Source organism: Aquarana catesbeiana, linkage group LG09, assembly GCF_042186555.1.
Source record: "Aquarana catesbeiana isolate 2022-GZ linkage group LG09, ASM4218655v1, whole genome shotgun sequence".
Classification (NCBI taxonomy): domain Eukaryota; kingdom Metazoa; phylum Chordata; class Amphibia; order Anura; family Ranidae; genus Aquarana; species Aquarana catesbeiana.
Genome location: NC_133332.1, coordinates 108,548,057 through 108,574,584, shown reverse-complemented (window position 1 = coordinate 108,574,584; position 26,528 = coordinate 108,548,057). Strand labels below are relative to the sequence as shown.

General features: G+C 43.1%; 1 protein-coding gene across 3 annotated transcripts in view; it reads right to left on the bottom strand.

Moving 5' to 3' along the window:
• The window catches only part of PLS3 (plastin 3), a 165,988-nt gene that overhangs the window by 15,509 nt on the left and 123,951 nt on the right, over positions 1-26,528 (bottom strand). For 2 of the 3 annotated variants that reach the window (XM_073599133.1, XM_073599132.1), the window contains 5 exons: positions 25,521-25,663; positions 21,553-21,579; positions 16,364-16,459; positions 14,277-14,472; positions 8,606-8,684 (listed from right to left, as the gene is read on the bottom strand). In XM_073599133.1, coding sequence (XP_073455234.1) covers positions 8,606-8,684; positions 14,277-14,472; positions 16,364-16,459; positions 21,553-21,579; positions 25,521-25,663 — 541 coding nt within the window. The remainder of the gene's footprint in view (positions 1-8,605; positions 8,685-14,276; positions 14,473-16,363; positions 16,460-21,552; positions 21,580-25,520; positions 25,664-26,528) is intronic. The other variant, XM_073599135.1, reaches the window with a different exon arrangement.

Sequence of the window (26,528 nt, the reverse complement as noted above, 5' to 3'; positions counted from 1 at the left end):
AGAATTAGAACGCAGAGTTGACAAAACACATGGTTTTCTTTATAGAAATAGGTTACCACATCGGTCTGTAGTGAACTAGGCCAATAAAAGGAAGATTGTAATTAGCTGCCATGGATGACAAAAGCAGTTCTTGCTTCATACATTGATAAATTAGGCAAATACTTTTACTTAAGCTTCAAAAATTAGTCCTAATGCGAGCATCTTAACAATAACTCCATCTACACTATCTATACTCCACCCATAACAAAACGGGGTTCCATCCCTATCGATACATTTGTCTGGCAGTGTCCCTTCAGTGCCACTGTGGTCATGACAGGCTCCGCTAAGATTTATGCTATATAAAAAGAGATCACCAAGTCCGTAGGAGTTCTTAATATTAGGTCTCGGAAGAATCCGGTAGAATACCCATAACAGCTGTAGCACCACCTGAAATGAATGAAATGGCTGCAAACCACAGTAATGATTCAAGATCCTTCATTGGACATCCCAAGTAACACCACAGGACAAGATGCCTGGTAGATGAGTATCACACAGTTCAGATGTGCTTAATAATTACTGTAAAGATTAAGCATATCTGAACTGTGATACACGTCTACCAGGCATCTGGTCCTGTGGTACTTGGGATGTCCAATAAAGGATCTGGGATCATTAGTGTGGTGTGCAGCCATTTCTTTAATTTCTACTGTCTGTGGAGGCCTGCCCCCACCAGTTCCATCAGGCTTCTTCATCTCACCTGGAGTGGCAGGTTTTCCTTGTTCAGTCCTGTAGCACCACCTACAGGAATGTCTACCCTATTAGGAGAAATAAACTCCGCATACAGCTCAATGGGCCTGTCAAAACAACATTGGCAGTGGTACGAGATGTTTTGGCTATGCTCCTGGACATTTTTAACAACCTAGCAGCACATCAACCCCTGCCCACTTAATTAAAAGTAAAGCGATCCATTGAAGCTAGTGCTGATCCATTAAAATCACTTTAACCACTTCCATACTGGACCAATGCTGGCATTCCTCTCCTACATGTAAAAACCATATTTTTTTGCTAGAAAATTAATTAGAACCCCTAAACATATAAATATTAGCAGAGACCCTAGGGAATAAAATGGCAGGCATTGCAATTTATGTTACACTGTATTTGTGCAGCAATTTTTCAAACGTCCTTTATTGAATAACACACTTTAATAATAATAAATAAAACTGTAAAGTTCGTACACTTTTTTTGTATATTGTATGTGAAAGAGGTTACAGCGAGTAAACAGATACCTAAACATGTCACGCTTTAAAATTGCGTACTCGTGGAATAATGCCAAACTTTGGTACTTAAAAATCTCCATAGGCTATGCTTTACAAATGCATTACAGGTTACCAGTTTAGAGCTACAGAGGAGGTCTTGCACGAGAATTATTGCTCTTGCTCCAACGTTCGCGGCAATATCTCACATGTGTGGTTTGAATGTCGTTTACATATGCGGACGCGACCTACATATGCGTTCGCTTCAGCGTGCGAGCACGAGGGCGCTTTTTTTTTTTTTTTTTTTAATTTTAAACACTGCCTTTAAAATTTTTTTTTTTTTTTAAATTTAAAAACCAAAAAAACACACACACCACAATCTCAGCTTACCAGCCAAAAAAAAAAAAAAAAAAAAAACGGTAGTGTTTACATCTGTCAAGGCCAGACATGACATCATTAAGTCGCACCCGGCCTCCAAAAAGGTCAGAGATTGTCTGGGACTATTTGGTCCGCGGTATTCTCTTTGGTAAACGGCCACCACCAGCCGATTCATTCCTGGCTCACACGGGTGAGCCAGAAGAAGCACCCTCCCGCCACCTGTAAAAACAATTAAGCAGTTGAACAGCCACTATGATTGTTTTTACTGTGCAGGGAATCGACGGCAGAAAAAAATATATATATATATATATCTGAATGGATGCCTGGCATCATTCAGATATCTCCACTGAAAGCCCAAGACATCATGCGGTATGTAAGTGGACACAATAGAAATAGGTTAACTTGTACAGCAGGGGTAGGCAACCTTTCAGAGGTGGAGAGCTACCTGAACATGAGAGATCAAAAGATCACTGGGGTTTGGCACCCATTTTTTGTAAGAAATTAACTAGCAAGGCTTAACTAAATAGTAAGGAAAAATAATACAACAAATGTTACATTAAAAATATAAACTTAGCGGGGCACGGCTTGCACGTGCACGAGAATGGCTGCCAGAGCCGTGAGCTCCTCTGCGCCGTCCGGACTATTAGCGACGAACGGGCTGTTAAATACCACAGAACGGACCATCGACTCCACGGCACATCCCCAGGCACCTCGCCACCACGATGTTCCGCAAAAGGAGCCAGGATAGAGGACCGAGACGCCTGGAATCGTTCTCCTTCCAGCCCTGCCAGGCACAGGGAAGGGGCCAAGATGGCACCGCCGGAGCAATGGCGCGGCACTTTGTGGCCTACACAGACTCCCCGGACGGCCATCCACAACTAATTCAGGGTGAATCATCACCATCACGCACCCAGGACTCATCTCCAGCCATAATGAAAATGCTATATCATCACTGCAGTCCTCTATAGCTCAATTCCTGACCTTACGGCAACTGGTGCTAGACACCACTATGAAGGACATGCTGTTATCCCTACAATCTTCCTTGATGACTAATTTGTCCTCACTGATTGACAAATTTTCATTGGAAATGAAGCATATGGATAATAGAATGTTATTCACGGAAAACAAAATGGAGGAATGTACAGAGACAGTAAATGATCTCATTGATGCATATACTGAACAAAAGGATGACTCTCTGTGGATTAAAGCGAAGCTGGCGGACCTCGAAGACCTTTCCAGGCGAATTATTAAAATTCGTGGAATCCCAGAATCCATCCCGCCTAAAAAGAGCTGCACAATTATGCTAGTGCCATATTCTCTAGCATGCTGCCAGCTCTCTCCAATTGATCATAGATCGCATTCATAGACTGCCTAAACCTCGCCACCTGGAAGCAGACATCCCCAGGGATGTCTGAGGATTCACTTCTATCAAGCATAAGAGCAAATCCTCTCAAAAGCAAGGGAATTGTCTCCTCTCCCAGCTCCATACTCAGAAATACAACTGTATGCAGATCTGTTGCAGTACACGCTGCAAATGAGAAGGCAATAAAACAACAATCACAAAGGCCATGAACAATCACAAAATCATATACAAGTGGCGTCATCCAGCCACCATCCTGGCCACACACAACGGCATTCAACACACCATATCTACTATAGATGGCAGTCTAAAACTTCTCCATGCCTGGGGAATTATAGCAGAGCCTCAACATAACCAACCTGACGCCCACGGGAAACCCAATCCTTTTTAGTTTGGTCAAGATCAAAGGCGCGGGAAAAATAGACATAAATTAGTTAACCTGTTCAGAATACAACTTCATTGTTAATCAGCACTAAGTCTGGTCTGGCCGTACGCTCAGATATTCATCTGCTGAACTTTTACCCCCCAGTTTGATCAGCTGCTCACAGAGCTTTCTACTGCTGATACACCCGTTGTTGTTCTTGCCATTTTACATTTCTGCTGAGGTCACCATACCCTCATATTGCGGAACTCTCCAGCTCTTGCAGTATTGTAGCTCAATATCTAACACATCTTATATCCCTCTTAGATTCTTGTTTATACCACATTTGCAGCACAGCTGAGGATACCAGATAACGAACGAAGCTTCTCATTCACATTCCGATCTCCAACTGTAAGTCCATCTTAACCATATCCCACCCTCTTATCACTCGCCAACATGGATATCACCATTCTGTCCCTCAATGCCAAGCGTTTGAACCACCCAGCCAAAACGTGCATCTCTATGGAAAACAGCACTTGCTCATAAATGTGATGTTATATGCGTCCAAGAGACTCACTTTGCCCAAAATGCAACCCCACAGTGTAGCCACAAGCAATTCCCACATAAATTCCGAACCAGCTATACAAAAAAACAAAGAGGAATCATGATAGCCATTCGGAACACTGTATCCTTCCAACTTCAGAATTGCGTCACAGATCCAGACGGGAGGTTCATTTTTCTGCTATGCACAATTAACAATGTCCCTTACACCTTGACCTCCATCTACGCTCCAAATCACCACCAGATGCACTTCCTCAAAAAGACTCTACGGTCAGCAAGGAAAACCCAAAAAGGCCACCTGTTGGTTTGTGGTGACTTTAACCTGGTCCCAAATAAAGAAATGGACTCCACCACAGGGTCCAAACGTCATGCTTCTCCTTTAGATAAATTTATCTCTACCAATGATTTGTTTGACGTGTGGAGGTGTTGTCACACGAGCGAGCGGGATTACACTCTCTCGCCGCGTCACAACACCTACTCACGAATTGATCTATTTTTGACTGATAAAAGATTGTTGCAAAAGATATCAAACTCTACCATTCACACCACCACCTGGTCAGATCATGCTCCTATTAGCATCTCAATATCCGCTAACTCCCCACAACCCAACTCATATATATGGAGAGTGAATTACCTCCTTAACAACCTGTGTTATTCCACACCAATTAAACAACTGGAAGAATACTTCCTACAAAACATCAGTCTCTGACCCGCTGGTGGTGTGGAATGCCCATAAGGCAGTAATCAAGGGGGGTATTCCTACAAATGGGAGCTAGGGCAAGGAAGAAAAGAAACCAAAAGTTAGATGAACTCACAAATGCCATAGCCAACACCGAATCCCTGAACAAAACTAACCCATCTCCTACCCTCCAAGCAAAAAATGTTCCAACTACGTCACGACTTAAGATCACTACTCCTTGAGTCATACGTTAAAAATGATAAAAAACTAAAAGCATCATCATACACAACAGGCAACAAGTCAGGCAAAGCCATGTCCCTACGAGTACAGGGGCATAGAACAAAAACTAAAATCCCATTCCTATACCACCCGCACGCTAACGAAAAACTACTCAAACTCCACTCTATTGCCAACGCCTTTACTGCATACTACAAAGACCTTTACAACCTTAAAGATGACACGCTTACACATCAACCATCCCCAAAAGAAATCCAAGCATTCCTTAACAACACGAATCTTCCTTCCATCTGCTCACAACTCCTCTCATCACTGAATGAACCCTTCACAAAATCCAAATTACTACGAGTAATTAACAAGCTTTCCAATGCTAAATCCCTAGGACCAGACAGCTTCACTGGGGAGTACTACAAACTTTTCTAATCGTCTTCAACTCAGCCACCACATCAGCTTCATTCCCTGCTGAAATCCTCGTGCCATGGTTCTGAAGCTACCCAAACCTGGTAAAGAACCAACATCACCGAAAAATTTCCATCCTATCTCCTTGCTTAATCTAGATTTAAAGATACATGCCAAAATTATAGCCAACAGACTCGAAAATATACTACCATCCCTTATCCACAGGGACCAATCTGGTTTTACAAAAGGTTAAGCCTCTGACACCACTAGAAGAAGGATTAATATTATTCACAAGGTAGAAACCAATAAAACCCCTTCGCTTTTTCTATCTTTAGACGCTGAAAAAGCATTTAATAGGGTACACTGGGGATATATTTTATCGGTATTACACAAATTTGGTATACAAGGCTCGATCCACAATGCAATAATGGTCCTATACTCTACCCCATCAGCCAAGGTTTTCTCGGCAGATAACCTTCCTGTCCCATTCCAAATCACCAACGGCACAAGACAGGGGTGCCCGCTCTCACCCCTACTATTCAATCTTTTTATGGAGCCTCTTGCCGAATCTATCAGATCTAAGCTACAAATTAAAGGAATATCCCACACTGATCAGGAACATAAAATAAGTCTATTTGCGGATGACGTAATACTCATGTTCACTGATCCTGACCACTCCCTTCCTGAGATCCAGAAAATGCTTGCCTGGTTTAGTAACGTTTCTTATTACAAAGTGAACAAGACTAAATCCTACATTCTAATTTAGGATTAAAGGACTCTACTATCGAACGCATCAAAAATCAATTCCCTTACGCATGGGCGGATCAAAGTATTACGTATCTGGGGATTCAACTATACGCTTCCATGATAACATTCTCGTTAATATACTTGCCATTCCGAACTACACTCCAAGAAAAACTTAACAGGCTGGCGTCTTGAATTTTCGTGGAAGGGCCATCTGGCAGCATTCAAAATGTTTCACCTCCCACAAATACTCTATCTTTTTCAAACTCTCCCGATCCCAATACCCACTAAGTACTTCACATCACTAACAATTCTATCTAAATATATATGGCAAAGCAAACAAGCTAGATGCAGCCATGATAAGTTGATCAAACATCGTCTAGCTGGAGGAATGGGATATGTGGACTTTCAAGACTATTACATGGCCTCAATCCTTACCCAAGCAAAAGAATGGTTTCGACCTTCCTCAATGACAGAGTGGGGACAGATCGAGGCCACTTCATCCCTAGAAAATAACCTACCCTCATGGTTATTTACTATCACTCTAGGCGGACCAGTTCCCCCAGGAATATCCCCAACAATGGTAGCAACACTTAAAACATGGAAAAAGGTTTGTAATTCGAAGCCAGAACCACCCTCTCAAATCAGAAGTCCAAATTCCTTTAGAAACACTGCAGAACCCAATGAAATACACATAGTATTATCGTTGGGAAGAAAGGGGTATTACAAACATGTCTGACCTGCTCCACATGGGACGTAATCAAACCTTTCCCCACATTACAGGAAAAATTTAACCTTCTAAATTATGACATATTCCTATACCTACGTACCAAACACTGTATTACCTCGATCAAAAGCTCAACATGCACAATTCCTCAAGAAGCTTGGATATATTTTAGAACACCCATACCACACCAGAAAGGGATATCATTGTTTTACAATCTGATACAGAACAAAAACATTTTTACCAAATCCACTCCACTGCTTAAATTGGAAGTAGAATTGGGATAATCATTCACAGCACATACCTGGGAAAGAGCATGTAAATCAACATACAAAGGCACTTGCTGCTCAACCCTATGGGAACTAGCAATTAAACTGACACACCGGTGGTACCGCACTCCCAATAAAATAGCCAAATTCAACACGAACCATGATGACGCCTGTTGGAGGCAATGTGGACAAAAAGGAGACATGATACACATCTTCTGGAACTGCCCAAAACTAACAATACTGGACCTCCATATTGCGCTTACTTTCTGCTTTCACACAAATCTCCATTCCCATGAAACTATCATTGGCACTACTATCACTAGAAATCAAGCAATATCCCAACCCAATGAGAAATATAATAATCCAAATCCTACTGTCGGCAAGACTCAATATTACTAGGAACTGAAAAAACACAGATCCACCTACAGTTAGCGAAGTGGTACAAACAACCCATGTCCACTTCTCATTGGATTACATGGATTAGCTCCCCAGGACCTATCGAATACTTTAATCCTTAAATACTGATAAAAAGTTATTACTAGATCTCCCATTTACAGATAACCGTTCTCTGTCTGGTTAGTTAAACTCAAACTGACATAGTTATATGGAAAAACATTTCCATGGGGTATGACCTCAGAGGAGGGGGAGGCAGGCCTACACAGGCACAGAGTAGCAACGACCAGGGTGTGTGGGTAGGCATGTTCCTCCTATATACGATCAGAAGATCGTCACTAACTTCCGACATATACAGATTTTGAGTTTAGTTCTGGTTCTTTTACTTACTACTGCAATATAACTAAGATTATATCTGTTTGAAATGTAAAATAAGAAATAACTAGAGTCTACTATGATTGTTTGTTTATATATCATATGCATACCTCAGAAATACTTTGCATAACATTGTATTGTACAAAACTTTTCAATAAAAACCTATTGAGTAAAAAAATATAAAACTTAGCCTACCTTAGCAGTGGACAGGGTGCGGAGAGCGTCGCTCGGGCCGTGGACGGAGAGCGTCAATAGGGCAGTGAACAGGGGCGGCAGCACTGGTGCAATGGCAACCCTGCCCATGCTCCATGGTGCCTGTGCAGCCTCCCCATCACACCTGGACTGGAGGGGGCAGCATTTACAAAAACTAATATCCCTCAGGGAAAGGGGGAAAGGAGAAGTTGGCTTTCGGCTGCTGCAGGGGGGAAAAAAAAAAAAGCAGCTGATCGGTTCTAGTAAATGGTGCCCCAGCCATCCCTCCTGTCCAGCTGCGACAGGGAGACCACACATGCCTGCAACCCCTCAAGATTTACACCCCTGGCCACTGCAGCTGGAGGTGGCAGTTTGGTGGTAGTAAAAACAGGGATCAACTATGGGGTTTTACCCCCCATACATCGCAAATGAGCCCTTACTGCCTTGAGCCTCCTAAATTAGTAACAGTGTTCAGAGTTTTAAATTCTATTATGCCCAGTTCAGTCTGACCTGAAGTAGTGTTAATCCAGTAGAATCCAATTTCATTACAGCACAGAGCTCTTCTCCCGCTGTTGCTGGCACTGCTCCACATAATACTAACAGGGATGAGTGCAGCAGATATCACTCCACCTTATCCTGCCATCAGAACTACAAATCAGACTGTTGTACATGATCTAAAGTTTTAATTTTAAACAGATACATACTTGTACAAGTGGTTCACATGAGGATTTACTCCAAGTGAGTTCATCCAGTTACGGAATGTTCTTTCCTCCCGATTTTCCCCTAAAAATATGCAAATATATTAATAACGAAAGAATTAAAAGCTTGTTCAAATAAAAATAAATGGAAGACAACATTTTGCCAAACTGAGGCCTATGTAGAATGCCAACCAACTAGGATTTTTCAACTGTAAATAGAAACAAATTATTTGCTGCTTGCAGAATGAAGATAAGTTATTGCAATTAGATTTTTATTCTCTAGCCCATGCCAATAACCAAAAGTTGTATAAAATTTTACACTTTGGGGCTTAATAGAAAACTTGCAGAGCTGTTCATCAAGCAAAACTGAATGTTTTAAGGCAATTTCTTCTACAGGGCCAACGTTATTCATTCATTTACAAAAACAAAAATTGTCTAGAAATATACTGTACTGCATTAGGATCAACAGCTGGAACTGGAATCATAGGAAGTACATATTTCCTACGCGTGTCAGCTCCATCTAGTGCCCATAATGAAATATTTTACCCAAACAACTATTTTTCTTTGAACATTTGCATGAGACTAAAGACCCTCTTGGCTAGATTTTTATTTTACAAAACAAGTAGCGCTAAAGCCAAGGAAAATCGGTACAAGAGAGGATTTTAAAGATGCCCAAAGACCTCCTTCGCAAACAGCACAATGCATTTCTACAGTAAAAAGTAATCTTCTTGCATATAAACATTTTTCTTAACGTGTATCCAAACCAAAAACCATACATGTACAACATTTCAGCTTGCCAGCCTTTTTTTTTTTTTTATTTAAAAAAAAAAAAAAAGAAAAGAAGGAGGGTTGGGGGCCCTAAAAAATGAGGCTTGGCAGTATGAGGACATTCTGCATCACTGAACTTGGTCATCAGAGCAGTGCATGGTCACCAAATATAGTATGTGTATAGAATAATTATAAATAAAAACTTGTGTGCTGCTATGAAAATAATTGTAATAAAACTTCAAACTGTAATATAGTGTTAATTAAGCGCACCATTATTTGCATAGTCCATTTCTTATGAGTGGGAGTTCACTTATTGAATGGTAGAAGCTGTTATTTTTGTTCATATCAGTTAATGTCACAGTTTGAAGTGTAATTACAATTATTTTCATAGCAGCACACAAGTTTTTATTGCATTCTTTAGTCTCATGCAATTTATAACACATTTAATAAAAAACAAAATCTAAAAACACAAACAAAATACTGATAAGAAAATGAACATGCAGTATATACAGTCATCAGTAGATGGTGCACACAGATCAGGTTGGTTTGAAGGATAGGGTTTGTTTGAAGTACAAATTACTACGACTGTTAAATTTGAACTTCCTCATGTTTGTCATGAAGTTCATTGCAGAGTATGCACAGAAAATTATTTAACTCTTTAAAAACTGAAAGTAGCGTAAAGAGTGCAACACTGTGCAAACAGACTTCTGGAGTTGATAACAGTGCAAACAAATAAAAAAATAAAACCTCTGCATACATTTTCTATTTAAAACCGATCCATTTGGTCAGATCAGAAAAACATGTCCTCACCCACACAACATCTTACAGGACTTCTTTCTTAACTTTTTGTTATACCGATTATCAAATAAATAAAAAAAAAAAGTAACCAAATGTGGGTGACGTAAATGCAGAAGGCACCAAGACAGGCAGAGCTGTAGAACAGCAGACTCCCTGAGCGACAGTCTACTCCAGGGGTGCCCAACCTTTTGAAGAGCGAGGGCCACTTTAGCGGCTTGGCAGCTGGTCGCAGGCCACAATGAGCGGCCGAGATGACAGGTCTGTGTCCACTCTGCATATGCAGAGCAGACAGGGACACAGTCAGCTCTACTCTATGGGCCCTCCGATCCACCCTGACAGAAGGGGGCGGATTCCCTTCTGTTTTTTTAAGCAGATCACATTGAAGATAAGTAGGTGTAAAAGGATGCCGGTCAGTTTAAATTTGCTGCTCTATAGAGGTGATCATGTGAAAAGGAGCCCAAGGCTGCTTTCACACTGACACAATGAAGTTTACCTGCACCTGAACTGACCTCAATCTTCACTTCTTCCTCAGGATTCTTGCAGGTATCACTGGCTGCTGCCGTCTCCTGGGTGGGTCCGGCTGGTGGCTGCTGCTGCTGGCTGTCCGTCCTTCAGGGTGGGTCCGGTGGGTCCGGCTGGTGGCTGCTGCTGCTGGCTGTCCGTCCCTCAGGGTGGGTCCGGCTGGTGGCTGCTGCTGCTGGCTGTCCGTCCCTCAGGGTGGGTCCGGCTGGTGGCTGCTGCTGCTGGCTGTCCGTCCCTCAGGGTGGGTCCGGCTGGTGGCTGCTGCTGCTGGCTGTCCGTCCCTCAGGGTGGGTCCGGCTGGTGGCTGCTGCTGCTGGCTGTCCGTCCCTCAGGGTGGGTCCGGCTGGTGGCTGCTGCTGCTGGCTGTCCGTCCCTCAGGGTGGGTCCGGCTGGTGGCTGCTGCTGCTGGCTGTCCGTCCCTCAGGGTGGGTCCGGCTGGTGGCTGCTGCTGCTGGCTGTCCGTCCCTCAGGGTGGGTCCGGCTGGTGGCTGCTGCTGCTGGCTGTCCGTCCCTCAGGGTGGGTCCGGCTGGTGGCTGCTGCTGCTGGCTGTCCGTCCCTCAGGGTGGGTCCGGCTGGTGGCTGCTGCTGCTGGCTGTCCGTCCCTCAGGGTGGGTCCGGCTGGTGGCTGCTGCTGCTGGCTGTCCGTCCCTCAGGGTGGGTCCGGCTGGTGGCTGCTGCTGCTGGCTGTCCGTCCCTCAGGGTGGGTCCGGCTGGTGGCTGCTGCTGCTGGCTGTCCGTCCCTCAGGGTGGGTCCGGCTGGTGGCTGCTGCTGCTAGCTGTCCTTCAGGGTGGGTCCGGCTGGTGGCTGCTGCTGCTGGCTGTCCTTCAGGGTGGGTCCGGCTGGTGGCTGCTGCTGCTGGCTGTCCTTCAGGGTGGGTCCGGCTGGTGGCTGCTGCTGCTGGCTGTCCTTCAGGGTGGGTCCGGCTGGTGGCTGCTGCTGCTGGCTGTCCTTCAGGGTGGGTCCGGCTGGTGGCTGCTGCTGGCTGTCCTTCAGGGTGGGTCCGGTTGGTGGCTGCTGCTGGCTGTCCTTCAGGGTGGGTCCGGCTGGTGGCTGCTGCTGGCTGTCCTTCAGGGTGGGTCCGGCTGCTGCTGGCTAGTACTTCTGGGTGATGCTGGCGGCTACTGCTGGCTTGTTCTTGATCCCCTATACCTGCCATTAGTGTGACAGGAGCGTCACTGGAGAAAGCAGAGCTGGTGCTTCCTGTATCGCGCTGGGAACTGTCACAGGCAGAGCACATTTGGTATCACTCCGCCTGAGACAGAAGCCAGCGTTATACAGGAAGCATCTGCTCTGCTTCCTCTAGCGCCGGTTCAGATCTTCCCGCTGATGCTCGGGGATGGCGGGTCGGGAACCCACAATCTGGGCTTGCCAACCTGCCATGCTAGTGCAGGAGGTGGCGGGCCACATCAGAGGACCAGCGGTTGGGCACCCATGGTCTACTCCTTAATACAACCAGCAAAGAGATGCTAAGATAGGAAAAGCAACGTTTCAAAGCTGCTTCATGCATTCCGTGCACTTGGTCATGTGCTATCAAATGACTATGAGTCATGGGTAGTGACCCCAGAGACGGTCATTAGAAACTTTCACTGCTCCGCCCCAAGGAATTTTCAAAATACAGGGCTTTGCAGCACAGAGCACTCAACTAAAGTCTCATGCATACAGGACATTTTACTTCCTCCCCCGAATGACTTTGCTCATGGCAGGAAAATGTTTTTTAAAAAGGTTGTGTTTTGCAGAGGCATTTAGGAACATTTAAATGCGTTCAGGAGTGCCAAGCGTTTTAGTGTTCATGAATTCCACTGACCAGAATGTTAATTTAGGCTAGCATTTAGGTGTGTTTAGATGCATCTAGTCGCATAACACGTTCTCGCTTCAAAAACTCCTTCCTGAATAAGCTTAGTGATCTTTTTTTTTCCAGCATGTAAACACTCTGCTTCTAATGAGCCTTCAATTTACAGGCTGGAAAAAAAAAAAAAAAAAAAAAAAAAAAAAAAGTTACATGCTGGCGTTTAAGCCCAGTGTGCACGAGGCCTTTAGTTCACACCTGAGCAATTTTCTGCTTGAAGCTCGTAAGCTCTAAAAGGCTCAACAAGCCAAATCCCATTCATTTCAATGTCCCCTGTTTACAGCTCAGCATTCTGTCGCTTGTCACACAAAACATTACATGAGCTACCCTTTTGACAGACTGGAGGCAGATTGGGCCCCATAGGCTTCAGTGGAAATGCCTGAAAATGTGCGACATGAGCGTTTTACAAGTTTTTTGTTGGCATTTTCTGCTCAAACAGCAGCTCTCCACCCCTAATCTCCACCTCAAAAAAAAAAATTTTAAAATGCCTGAAAGTCGCTCTGCTCAAGTGGGTTACTAGGGGTCAATAGTGGAAAGGTAACGAGGGGAAAGGTTCCAGCATTTGAAAGCAAATACAGGATGAGCGCAACAGTCACAGTGAGCAAAGTCCATTCTGCTACACAGCACATAATACAAACAGGGCTACGACTACTTGCTGTGCTTCCTAAGGATACAATAAAGTCATCCCCACTCCCAGCTTTAAAGCTCAATTAACCTCTCAGATTAAAATTAGCAAACTACATTACAGGTGTATAAAAAAAATTAAAAAAAGTCTTGCAGTTCATACTATGAGAAGTAGCCACAGCCTGAGTAGAAAAGCCTGTCTTCTGCCAGCAGTGCAGAGTGGGTCCCTTGCCCGAACTAGTGGCTTCTCTGTAGAGGTCTGAAGTCAGACCTATAGCTCTGCAATCAGCGAAGCTCATGCTCCCTGCTGATTGGACAGCCCTGATTGTTATTTTGCAGGGGGCATGTGCGACAGATCACTGCTTTCCCACAGAGAGTAAGGGTATTACTCTGTAGTAAGCTGGCAGGGAGACTAAGTGCATCTTCTCAGGCTGTGGCTGCTTTCCAAAAATCAAAAAACTGTAGGATTTTCAATCTTTTAGCACACCTGGAATGTTTTTAGTTGATTTAAACTGAACTTCAATGGTGCTGTATGCCAAATACATCAAAGATCCCAGCTGTTCCTAGCAGTATGGACTCTAAACCGCACAAGGTTGCAGACTTGGCATCCCCAAGCTAATAGCATCAGGAAGAGGCTGGGAACTTATTTAATACTACCCCTAATAGGTGCCAACTTACACCAGCTTCTAGTCCAATCTGATGGACCGGCTTCTAGTCCAATCTGATGGTAGGAAGGATACCCTTCATAAGCCTCATTCATGCGGCCTTAATACATCCAAATAAGTGTTACTGATCATTAAGGCAAGGAACAAAATGTTCTTATTGAGAAAAAAAAAAGCATGACCATTTTTATGCATTAAGTGTTTACTCATGTCTATAGATGCAGATTTTTGGTTATAGATCTAAACGCAATGCATGTTTGTGCATCTGTTTACATGTTTCCATTGAAAATAGATCTGCTGCGTTCAGATCTGTAAATAAAAAATGGTTGCAGCTTTTTTTTTTCTTTTTACGGCCGTATAGGTGAAGCCATATAGGTACTCCAAATACATAAAATTATGCTTCTACAGACATTTTTACCAGAACTAGCTTGGATTAGGGATGAAGAACGACTCACCTTCAAGGAGTGTCCAGTCAATATCTTGGTTCTCAGGTTTGGTAAGTGCTGGGTATTTATTGAACAGATTGGCCACAAAAGCCATGTTTAATTTTGGATTTCCACACACGACATCAGCGGGAGTAACAAACTGTCTGCAGCCAAGTCGGTCTGCCTGTTGGAGCATGTACTCTGCTCTCTTTAAATCATCCTTTTCCTATTGGGACAAATAGACAGTAATCACACAATTACAAATTATTTTGCACATCACCAGTGATATTGTCACTTCCTAATAAATTAGATTGTGTGTTGAGTATTGGTCTGCATGAGGTTGTCCATTTGTATTAAAAGGAGGTAAGTAATGAGAACTGCCTTAGTACATGACGTCCGACAGCCACCAAGACATGGAAACAAAACACAATTGTGTCTGTAAACACAAAACTGTCAGTGTGGCAAACAGTGATATGATAGGACTGTGAAGCTGGGGATGGAAGGACAGACTATAAGAGTGCAGATATTAAAGCCCTACATACCGAGTTAACTGCTAAACAGGACATTTATTGGCTTGATATCTGGGCTAAGCTGAAGCATCTGTCATATCTTTATTACAGACTGGTCCATTCAAGATTTCTTGCTGAAGTTTCTATCTCAAATGAGTAGCGATCAGGTAGATCAAGCAAATACTGAGAGATTATCAGCAGGGAACATCAAAACCAAGTCTGCTATGCAGATGATCAGTAAGGTGTGTGGGTACCTGAATAAGTTCCAAACCTATAATCTTTTCTTGATCAAATAAACCCAAAAAAGGAAAACCCTGCCTAGAAAGTTTAAAAGTAACTCCAACAAAAACCAGATTTTTATCTGTACCCAGAGTGGGACAAAGTATGATCCACCACAATTTTTTTTACGTTTCTATACCCTTACTTGTTGATCTCTACTGACACTGGTAACTGGCCTAATTCTTAATATATATTTCTACAGATAATCCTTTAGAGGGGTAGAAAGGTCAAATAATCTACCATCTTATGTCCAAGAACACATGGAGGAGAATTGGGCAAAGTCTGAGAAGCGAGAATGGATGTGTCAAGTCTTCCCCAACTCCTTCCTGCTCCCTCCTGGTTGCACGTTAGCCGAGTATTAAAGTGGTTGTAAATCCTCACATATACCCAGCCTCAGGTGATACACAGATAAAACCAATCCTACTACATAGGTTGTACCTGTCTATCTGCAGTCTTCTCTTCTCTACATCCATTCAAAATGCTAAATTTATAAAGCTTGTCTGAGCTGTCATAAAAATGGAGCGGAGAGCTGAAATTACTTAGCAGAGTTCTGAGAGCTGATTGGAGGGAAGGGACAGACCCCTGTTCACACAGCACACAGGAACAGAGCTGAGGCTGTCGACCAGCTGGAGCTCCCTGCCTTGTCAGAAGGGACTCTGCTGATGGAGAAAAAACAGCAGACAGAAATTACACTTAGTGCTCTTAACTGAGACAAGTATGCACTATAGAAGAATATGCTTTGTTCACATTTCATGTCTGAGGTTTACAACCACTTTAATGCCGGAGGAAGGGAGGGCTTTCCAATCGTACGATTGGCTGTCACAGATGGGAGATGTCTGACAGCTTAGTCTCTGTGCTGGAAGTGGAAAATGGGCAAGCTCTAGGGACAGAAACCTCAACCGCCATGAAAACACGTGCAGCATTGGGGCGTTGAGCATTATGTTTAGCAATAGGTTATTATTCAGGCACACAGAACTAGTATGCAGTGATGCAGATTATTATTATGATGATAATAATGCACCAACAATTTACACAGCTCTTTGTATACTGTGCATTCACATCAGTCCCTGCCCTCAGGTAGATTTTAATCTAAGGTCTCCATCTCACATACATGTATGCACATACTAGGGCCAATTTAGGCAGGAGCAAATTAATCTACCAGCAGGTCTTTGGAGTGTTGGAGGAAACTGGAGTACTTGGACAAAATCCATGCAAACACAGGGAGAACATTCAAATTCCATGCAGATAGTGTTCTGACCATGATACAAACTGGGAACCCCAGCGCAGACCCTGCAAATGGGCAGTGACTGTGGGTGTGAAAATACTTACACTGAACCCAGACATGTTGATATCAATCCTCTCTTCATTTTCCTTTGTTCCTTTGGGTGCAATCTGGTTGAGCAGATGGAAATAGGCTCTGGAATCCTAATGAATAAAAAAAAGGAACAGTGTTATTAAATTGCGTGCTGCAGTTTGCCATTTATTAAGTGTACATGGTGTTAATCTAGATAGTGCAGTCATACCTTTATGTTTTTGTGTGTCAGGGTTACTAAAGAAGGTAATAAAACCTAGTTCTCATTGATGAATTTCATTTGCATACTTGCCACCATTCTAGTGTAAAATCTTGATACAATGTTAGTTGCTCCCTAAAGCCACCTTAACCAGTCCCAATAAGCCAAGTTACAGCTGAGCAGCGTTTAATGTCACATGATGCTCCACCAACTCAGCCACAGAACATGGTATGGTTCCATGAAATCTGGAACGGTTGGCCAGTATGCATTTGGTACGAAGTGTTATTAAAGGTGTAACAGTGCCAGTCAAAAGTGCACATGTTGCAGCAAGCAGAACACACTAAAAAAATTGTGAGAAGTCCATGCAAAGTGGTAGTTGTGATGAAGCTGGTATGACAGCTAAATTAAAGCAAGTATTTATATAGTTATTAAAGTAAACCTGCCAGGAGAGAAATAAAGGGGCAGTAAATATATCTTCCACTTGAAAATAATAGTTGACTGGCTGTTAGGCAGATACTCTGAATTGGAACAAGTATCTGGATCAGGAAAGTCAAAAGTCCTCATTTGCACACTTGTTGCAGGCCAGGGACCTGGTGTTGAAGCCAAAGGCTCAGTGTTAAAGAATTTGTTTTTTTTTCTTTTTCTTTAACTCTCCAGGGGATCAAGTGCATATAGCACGTGCTTATTGTTGCCCCAGTTGTTCCCTAAAACCACCTCTATATGCTGGCTGTAGCTCCACCCTCTACTAAAGCCCAATTTATGGGTGTTCCTGTGAGGGGAGGTGCATCCAGACCCTCCAAGTGGAGTACTCTGTCACTATTATGGATGACCGATCTACACTGCTTGTTTATTCAGAATAGTAAAAAAAAAAAAAAAAAAAAATCAGCACTTGGCTGCAGATACTTTACACAGAGCCTCAGCTCTTCATGGTTTGTCATTATGAATGAACAAGCAGCGCTGCTCATTCATTCATAGCACTGACAGGTCAGTGTATGTCTATTAGGGCTGACTGTACACAAACACATTCCAACTGATCAGAGTTGTTGGGGGGGGGGGGGGGTTGGAGGGTGTGCAATTTGTAAACCAGTTTGACCACACTACATAGAATCTAAATGGACACAATGGAACAAGAAAAGCAGCTCTTGGTCTCCTAGGAAGTTAAACAAATAAAAATATATACCGTACATACTCGAGTATAAGTCGAATTTTTCAGCCCTTTTTTTTGGGCTGAAAGTGTCCCCTTCGACTTATACTCGAGTCACCGCCGTCTGTCTGCATGATCAGTGTGTCATGCAGGCAGACGGCGTGCAATGGTAGTGTTCGGCGGCTATTCCAGCATTCAAAAGCCGCGCCTCTTGCTCATCTGTGATAGGCTGAACAGCTGTCTCGTCCGTGGTATGAGAATGAGAGAATGTCCGTGATAGGCAGTCAGCGGTCAGCCTATCACAGAAGAGGAGGAGGCGCGGCTTTTGAACTGTGGAATGGCCGCTGAACACTATCATTACACGCCGGCCACCGTTTGAGGATGGAGATCGCCACAGGGAGCCTGGAGATCGCCACAGGGGGGCTGCACAGGGACACAGACAAACAGGGACACAGACACACATGTACAGGACACAGGTAGGCAGGCAGCTGCAGATGGGCATTGTTGACCCTCTGCATTTCTCACCCTCGTCTTATACTCGGGTCAATAAATTTTTCCCAGTTTTTTGTGGTAAATTAGGGGCCTCGACTTGTACTCGGAACGACTTATACTCGAGTATATACGGTAGTTAAAACCAGGAAACTAGAATTTTCAAATTCAGCAATTGAATCTACCATGTGTCTTTCGTGACAGGTTTTCTTTACAGTGGAACTCCAGGTAAATGTTTTCAATTCTTCTAGGTAGAGTGGGGACAGGTTAATACATGTCAGTTTTTTTATTACTGTCTGTTAAAGCAGGAGTATCGTGCATATCTTCCAATTGGGGTCAGCTTTTTGTGTCTAACAGAAGAAAATCTCCCAAATGAAGGGCAATAAAACCCATCTCAGGTTCTAACTCTCCTCCACTCCAAAGAAAACTGGAGAAAGGGTTATTGCTGGAGTCTCACATTTGTAAAACACAGAAAAACAAACATCAATTCAAAGCACAGCAAGTGAAGTGCAGTGTGCCAATGTGCACACAAAAGGCAAGAATAGTGTCTGGCTCAACAAAATGTGTTGTCTTTATTACTCAAGTTATTCATCCAGCTACACCCTTGCAGTCATCAGGTAGCAGAGCTTCATTCTGGCCCGATTACACCACTGATGTTTAAGCTTTAATGTAATAAGGAGAACAGAGAATGTATTAATCTTTCCGACAATGAACTGAAGAGCATTTGTCAAGATGGAGGTAATGGATACCTTCAACAAAATTGTAATAATCTGCAAAGTCATTGGATGTGGCAGCTGCATTCGTTTTCTTTGAAGGCTTTTTGTCCTTTTTCACCCGGCATTTCTGCAAACACACTTCGGGTCCTTCCACACGGGCACTCCGCTGATCCCTGCTGAGCAGGCAGATAACAGGTCCATCGCCGCTCACTATGCAGAGACAGACCTGTCAGAGCCCCGCTCTCCTCTATGGGAAGCAATGCTGTATCCCGGCCTAGGCCAACAAGGCCCAGGCCTAGGGCAGCACTTTGCAGGGGGGCAGCACGGAAAGAGTCCCCGCCGACTTGCAATACACTGTTAGTATAGCACCATTCTTATGGGGCGGACTGGGTTGAGAGGCAAATTAGTCTAGCGCCCCCATAAAGCGGCCTTACTACTTCCGGTATGCGAGCGGCTGGCATTCCGCAACTGGGGGGGGGGGTGGGGGGGGGCCGCTTCTAACTTTGACTGTCCTATCGTCCTGGACCACAAACCTTCCTCACTGTGCTATCTGTTTTCTGCTGCACCATTGGCATGGTTATATCTTCTTAGTCCTCTCCATAAAATTTATCAGAAATTTGTGCTTAAAGTAGAACTATAGGCAACACTTTTTTTTTCATTTTGGATAGAGTAAGGGAGGGTTATAACACCGTCAGTTTATTTGTTACCATCCCTGTCCCATTGCAGAGATTTCCCTTCACTTCCTGCCCCATGACCAAAATTTCAGGGCTGGTCTTAAACAGCAAGGGGTGTGGCCTTGACATGAAGGGGTGGGTCATATTTAAATTAGGGGGTGCACGAGTTTAGTCAGGCCTAGGGCAGCACAAAACCTAAATACACTACTGATGGGAAGATTGGATGAAAACGGATCCGCCTGTCTGTTTTCATCCGATCCGCCAGACGGATGGAAAATAGGGTCTAAATCCATCTGGATTTCATGGACAGGATCGTGGCGGATGCCAGCGGACAGGTCACTGCTGATGTCCGCCGCTCCATAGGAGCGAACGGAGGGTCCAATCAGGTCTGCCTGAAAAACAGACAGGCGGACCTGATCAGAAAGCCATGTGAAAGCTGCTTTACTGTCCCTGGTTGACAACGCTCACTTACTGCGCTATATCTATAGAGGGAGCCACAGTTGTCACCCAGGCTGAACTTCAAACCTGTCTTCCTCTCTTTACCTTCAGTACATGGAATTTTTATTTTTAAAGAGAAGAATGCTTTCACTTTAGCTTACAGGTAGTGACAAGGACAATGCATTTCTGGCAAGATAAACAGATATTTTCTGCACTTGCTGGAATTGTTCTTGGCCTGAAAAATGAGAATTAATGCAGGCACCACATTCAAGGACTGGTAAGCTGCAACAGAATACATTTTCTACATTAATCTTGAGTCAGTGTTAACAACTGGGCAATAATGAACATTTCTGGGATTGGGAAGTGCTTTAAAAGTTTTTTCAACATGTGATTAATTCACAATTGTTCCTCAATGTGCACCCACTGCATTATAACCACAAAGTCTGCTGAAAAACCCTGTCCCCATGAATTAAGAGATCATAATGCTTATGTGCGCCCATATACATGGGTTGAAATTCTGCCGGTTCAGTAGGGACCGGACGAATTTCGATCCATGTATGAGCAGGCTTGTTGTACAGAAGTCAATCTACCTGTTGGTATTTCCCCGAACAATCAGTGCTGCCGGCTAAAAAGTGATTAATGAATGGCCTACCTTAACATTGCCTTTAGTCCCCAGCACCCCCCCCAACAGGTCATTTTTAAGGGTCTCCTTCACCTAGCATACAAGGATTACATTTTTTATTTAGACCATCAATTACCACTAGGGGAAATCCTGAAAATATGACCTGCTTAGTTTACTGAACATAGAGCTGAGCAGAGCTGTATTTCTGCACTTAAACCCCATTACCACAACAGGTGGTAATGCATGTTATGTGCATGTGTGTGCTGTGGTGCATTCAATCCAAATGGCACACCAACACACCTATCCCAGTCCCTCAGTGTTTAAGGCACCAAAAAGCACTACCATGAGCATGTTTTGGTGCATATGGAAGCCCATTCAAATAAGCTGCCTTAATGCAATGCATTTGTAAAGATATAAAAAGGCCGTAAAAATATTGCACAGCATCTCAAATGTACACTTCTGGAAGCTCACCACACGTTACAATCTGACTGTACATTCTCCTTTAAATCTACCAACTATGTAGTGCCTGCCTCATTGGATACAGAATGAGTGTATAGTCCGGATGGGCAAACAAAGTAAAACTGAAATATTAGGATTTGGTAAATCTTAAACTGTACAGAGCTTGTACACTTAGATTGTACCTTGTGGTGCTCATTAGTAAGGCCCAGCTCTCCAAATTCCACAGACACATACTTCACTACCTTATTCAATAAAGTCTCGAAATACAAAAAGTCATTCTCCCTTAGCTCTGCACAGCTCAAAAAAAAAAAAAAATCCTTGTTACATTTTTGGCAATCATAACCTGTTGGGCAATCAAATCTCAGTTTGTACTACAGCCTTCAATATACACACGCAGAGATTAGTAGCAATAAAAACAAGGCTTCCTTTCATTAGTCCGTTAAAAGCCATTTGTTCATTATATACCTTAACAGAGTTACCAAAGTCAGTTAGCTGCAGAGAGAAGGAGGATGAGGAAGAGCAGAAGAGACAGCAGCAAGAATCCATTTGATGCATTAGAGGGGAAAGACAGAATCAATTAGTTAAATGAAAGACTGTGCTTAAGTCACTGTGTAAATGTATACAATGATGTTGAGTAGGAATATACAGTAACATGATGAACATATGTTATACAGCATAATGCTAATGGCACATTAGTGAATATATATATCTCTACAATGGTATGGGGAAGATGCACTTTGGATTACCTTTTCAATCAGTTTTTTTTTTTTATTAAACTGATTAATGGGGTCGGAAAGATTTTTTGTTAGAAAGTGGATGGATATGTTAATTTTATGATTTTATTTATATCATTGTAAAATCTGTAACATTTCATTCAAGCTAACAATACATAATTATGTTAAATTGTGACGCACTAAACTGAGTAGTATTTATGAAGCTTTGCAGTTGGCTACTGATGTTAATCCATGTAAACCTTGTCATTAACATAGCTGCCAGTGTAAATCTGGCCATACATTATATAATTTTCTTATTCATTTTCCTTTAGGATTTACCTTCAACTATGTACTGCAAGGGCCTGCCCAAATGCATACAATTGAAAGTGTTTAGGTTGGACCTCATATTATATGCTTTTGTTAAATCTGTAAAAACTGTATAATGTATGGCCAGCCTAAAGGGCCCTTTCACACCATTGCATTGTGGCAACACGTTACATGCGTTTGTGCAATGCATCTGAATGGCTCCCCTATGTACTTTGCATATTGACATGGGTTGCTGTACAATGGGCAGCCAAAAATGGCACTTATTGAATTAGGCAGCCCATTCAAATGAATAGGCTGCCCTAATGCACCACAGGAATGTGAATGGGCCCTAAACGAAGTCTAAGGAGTCTATTCCTCAGTGGTTCCTTACAGCTGCCCACACTATGCTAGTGATTTTGAGATAGGAGACCCAACAACACCACCTCCTTCAGCAGGACAAGCATAACGCTGAAGGGCAAATGGGTTGGTAAATACCACAACAGGGGACTCACATACTTGGGGGAGTGATTTGGAGGAGTGGATCTTGAACCTGACTTATAATAGCCCATTCAAGATATCAAATTTAACTATTAAAAACAATGGCCATCATCAAAGAAAAAAAAATATAAGGTAACCTACTTTTTTATATGGTTAAAGCCAAACTCCAGTCAGCTATAACATCCCCACACCCCTTCCGGTAGATTAAGGATCTAAAGCTTGTTTAGTCTATGGGACATGTACTAGAGGGAAAGTATTGTCTTATTCAGTCTTACAGGCCTCCACCCAGTTAGTTCCAGTATTGATGACTGGTTTCATGAAGCCGCTTCTCTTCTCTAGTCATGTCATCATGTATAATGCAGGACCTGTGGCCACTGCTGGACCTGCATTGTATGAGAAGGTCCTTAAAGTAATTTTTTTTTTAACCACTTCAATACAGGGCACTTATACACCTTCCTGCCCAGACCAATTTTCAGCTTTCAGCGCTGACGCACTTTGAATGACAATTGCGCAGTCATGCTACACTGTACCCAAACTAAATTTTTATCATTATGTTCCCACAAATAGAGCTTTATTTTGGTGGTATTTGATAACCTCTGGGATTTTTATTTTCTGCTAAATAAAAAAAAAAAAAAAAAAAGACCGAAAATTTTGAAAAAAACATTTTATTTTTTTTGTTTGTGACAAAACTTTGTAAATAAGTACGTTTCTCCTTCACTGATGGGCACTGATGGGGCTGCACTGATGGACACCGTTAAGGTGGCACTGATTATGGGCACTAATATGCGGCACTGATATGCAGTACTGATGGGTACACAAAGATGGGCACTGATAGGCGGCACAGATGGGCACTGATGTACAGTAATTGATGGTACGGATGGATGCCAATCAGTGCCAAACAATAATGCCTGCCAATCAGTGATGCCCATTGTGAGCACTGATTGGCATCCATTGTGGTCTAGGGTGGCATACCTGGTGGTGACATCCCTGGCGGTCCTAGTGGCGTCCCTGGTGGTCCAGTGTCGGCATCCTCGGGGGGGCTGCGCTGATAATCAGCACAGACCCACTCTGTGAGAGGACCAGCTGATCGGCTCTCCTCTACTCGCGTCTTACAGACGCGAGTGAGGAAAAGCCGATCAAGGGCTCTTCCTGTTTACACTGTGATCATCCGTGATTGGACATGGCTGATCACATGGTAAAGAGTCTCCTTCAGAGACTCTACCTAGATCGGTGTTGCAGTGTGTCAGACTGACCCACCACCGATCGCCTTGATACACGCCCACATGGGCGTGCGGTGGCTGTTATCCTGCTGGACGGCATATGATGTTCGGTCAGGATATTGAAACCACTTTGCCGCTGTCATTTTGCTATACAGCGGGCGGCAAGTGGTTAAAGATGTTATGTTATACTTACCTGCCCTGTGCAATCCTTTTGCACAGAGCATCCCTGAACCTCCTCTTCTGGGGTTTCTCACCAGCACTCCTGGCTCCTCCTCACTTCTGAGTGCCGTTGTAGCAAGCTGCTTGCTGTGGGGGCACTTGTGCAGGCTCAGCTAATGATACACAGCGCAGCTCAGCCCTGCCCCCTCCCAACAGGATTTGACTGACAGCAGCAGGAGCCAATGGCCCCCACTGCTGCCTACATGTCCTGTTTGGAGGGAAAGAGCAGAACCGCTGCTCTTGAGCATAGCGCTGGATCAAGATTGAGCTAAAGTAACCATTTAGGGAGGGCTGGGAGGAGCTTATAACAGAAGGTTTTTTGCAAAGGGTATATGAAGCCAAAAAGGTTCTGCCTTTACAACCACTTTGAGGGTCTAACAACATTCCAGGGACTGGAGCAAGAGCCAGAAGAGCAGCATCTGCCACAGGACTGAGAAATAAAGTATTCTTCTGCATTGTACCCATCTAGACCAAACAAGCATTAATCACGAATATATGGGGGAGTTGGGGGTCAGGACTGAAAGTGATGGAAAGTCTCTCCAATATAAAGGTCAGAAACGGTAACAATGTTTTTCCTACTCTCTATGCCCTCCCTGCCTTGGGGACCCTATTACCCTCATTTCTTTCAGAGTTAGATATGACGAAAAGAAAAGATCTTACAAAAAATTAAAAATTTTCCGTACACTAGCTAAGAAAAAAAAAAATACAGTTGGGTTTTAAACAGTGGTTCTTTTAGACCTAAAGTCCATAAAATCCATCTAGAGTAAGGAATTCTACTTTTACTTTACAAATGCTCTCTTCCAGTCTGCAGCAGAGGCACAAGACATTCATCCTATTTCCAAAAACAGGAAATCTACATCTCACTGGCCTGGTGTGGTAATGGATATCCGATGGTGTGACAGATTCCAGCCCCACCTTTAAAGCGGTAGTAAACTGCTGTATGGGGTTTTTTTTGCATAATGTGCTAGTATGCACAGACCAAAGCCCTTCTATCGACGCGCTGTCACCACTGACAGGGCTTCTATCTTCCCACCGGGTTCTCGGATGTGTGAAAATTATGCATGGGCGTTAACTTACACTTTAACGGGAGACACTCTCCCTCTGCAATAACGGTATACTTATATTTTTAGTAATTTTAGAAAATGCAGAGCAAGATTCTTACAAATTTTTATTTCAGAGTTGTAATTTTAACTTGCCATGTGTAAAATGGTCATGCTTTTAAATTATATGTTGTTTTGTAAAGAATGAATGTAGGTTATAATCCCGAGACAAGGATATGAAAAATACATGAAGCTTGTAAACAGCACCCCACGTATCACTCAAATAAAATTGATGCCTCATTTGTCTGCACAATGCATTTAATGTAAAGTCTGCCCTTCCCAAAAGAGGCAAAAAGACACAACATGCATTATTAATAAGACCTAATCCCTCTTCTTGTGCTGGTGTGCAATATTCGGCTTTTGTACCACACGAGTACCTTAATGTCTAAGGTAAAGTTATTGATCCTATTCCAGCCAGCGTTCTCCAGATGGAAGTTGACCCATCTCAGCAGCAGCTCTTCAGGGGACAATTTCATCAGATCCTCCAAGGTCTCTCCATCACGAAGCAAGGCAGCCAAGGCTGAAATGCACAAAACAGAATCAGCTGCATGGTAAATCTATTAGTAAACAAAAGATTTTTTTTTTCTTTTTTTAAACAATTTCTACCTGGCAAGTTCTTTCATATCATCTCTACTAGATAAAATTGGATGTCCTAAAGTTATACCGAATGCCTAGTTATTTGCCTTAAAAAGGGAATTATCCAACTGCATCAAGGTATAGATACCATGTAAATAATTTAAACATTAATACTATAAATAAATACTATCAAAAAATAAAATAAATAATTTTAAAAATGGCCATAGATGGATCAAAATATAGCAAATTCAGCAGGGACCAGTGGAATTTGGATCCATGTCAGCCGTCCCTGTTCAACAGAAGCCAATTGTTAGGAATGTTGGAAAATTTCTTGATCAGCGGCTGCTGATCAGCATATTTTGACAGGGGAAAGTCCTGCTGTCAGAATACAATGTCCCAGCTTGTGTGGATGAAGGAATCCATATGTTTTTTCATACAGCCCATTGGCTCGGTCTGCTGGCTGATCAAACAAGTTCTCTATGGTCAGTTTAAAGTGGTTGTAAACTTTTTATTTATTTATTTTTTTTAACTAAACTGATACTTACCTGCTCTGTGCAAAGGTTTTGAATAGAGCGGCCCGGAAACTCCACCAGCGCTCTTGGCTTTTCTTTTTCGAGTGCCACCATAGGAAGCCACTTTCTAAAGTGACACATGTGCAGGCTCGTTCCCAAACCAAGCTGTGTGCGTCTACAGACAGACACACATCATTGACTGGCCCACCCTACTCCCTTCTCATTTAAAATTTGATTGACATCAGCGGGAGGGAGCCAACGATTAAAATCCCTTTGACTTTAGAACCATTTTAAGTA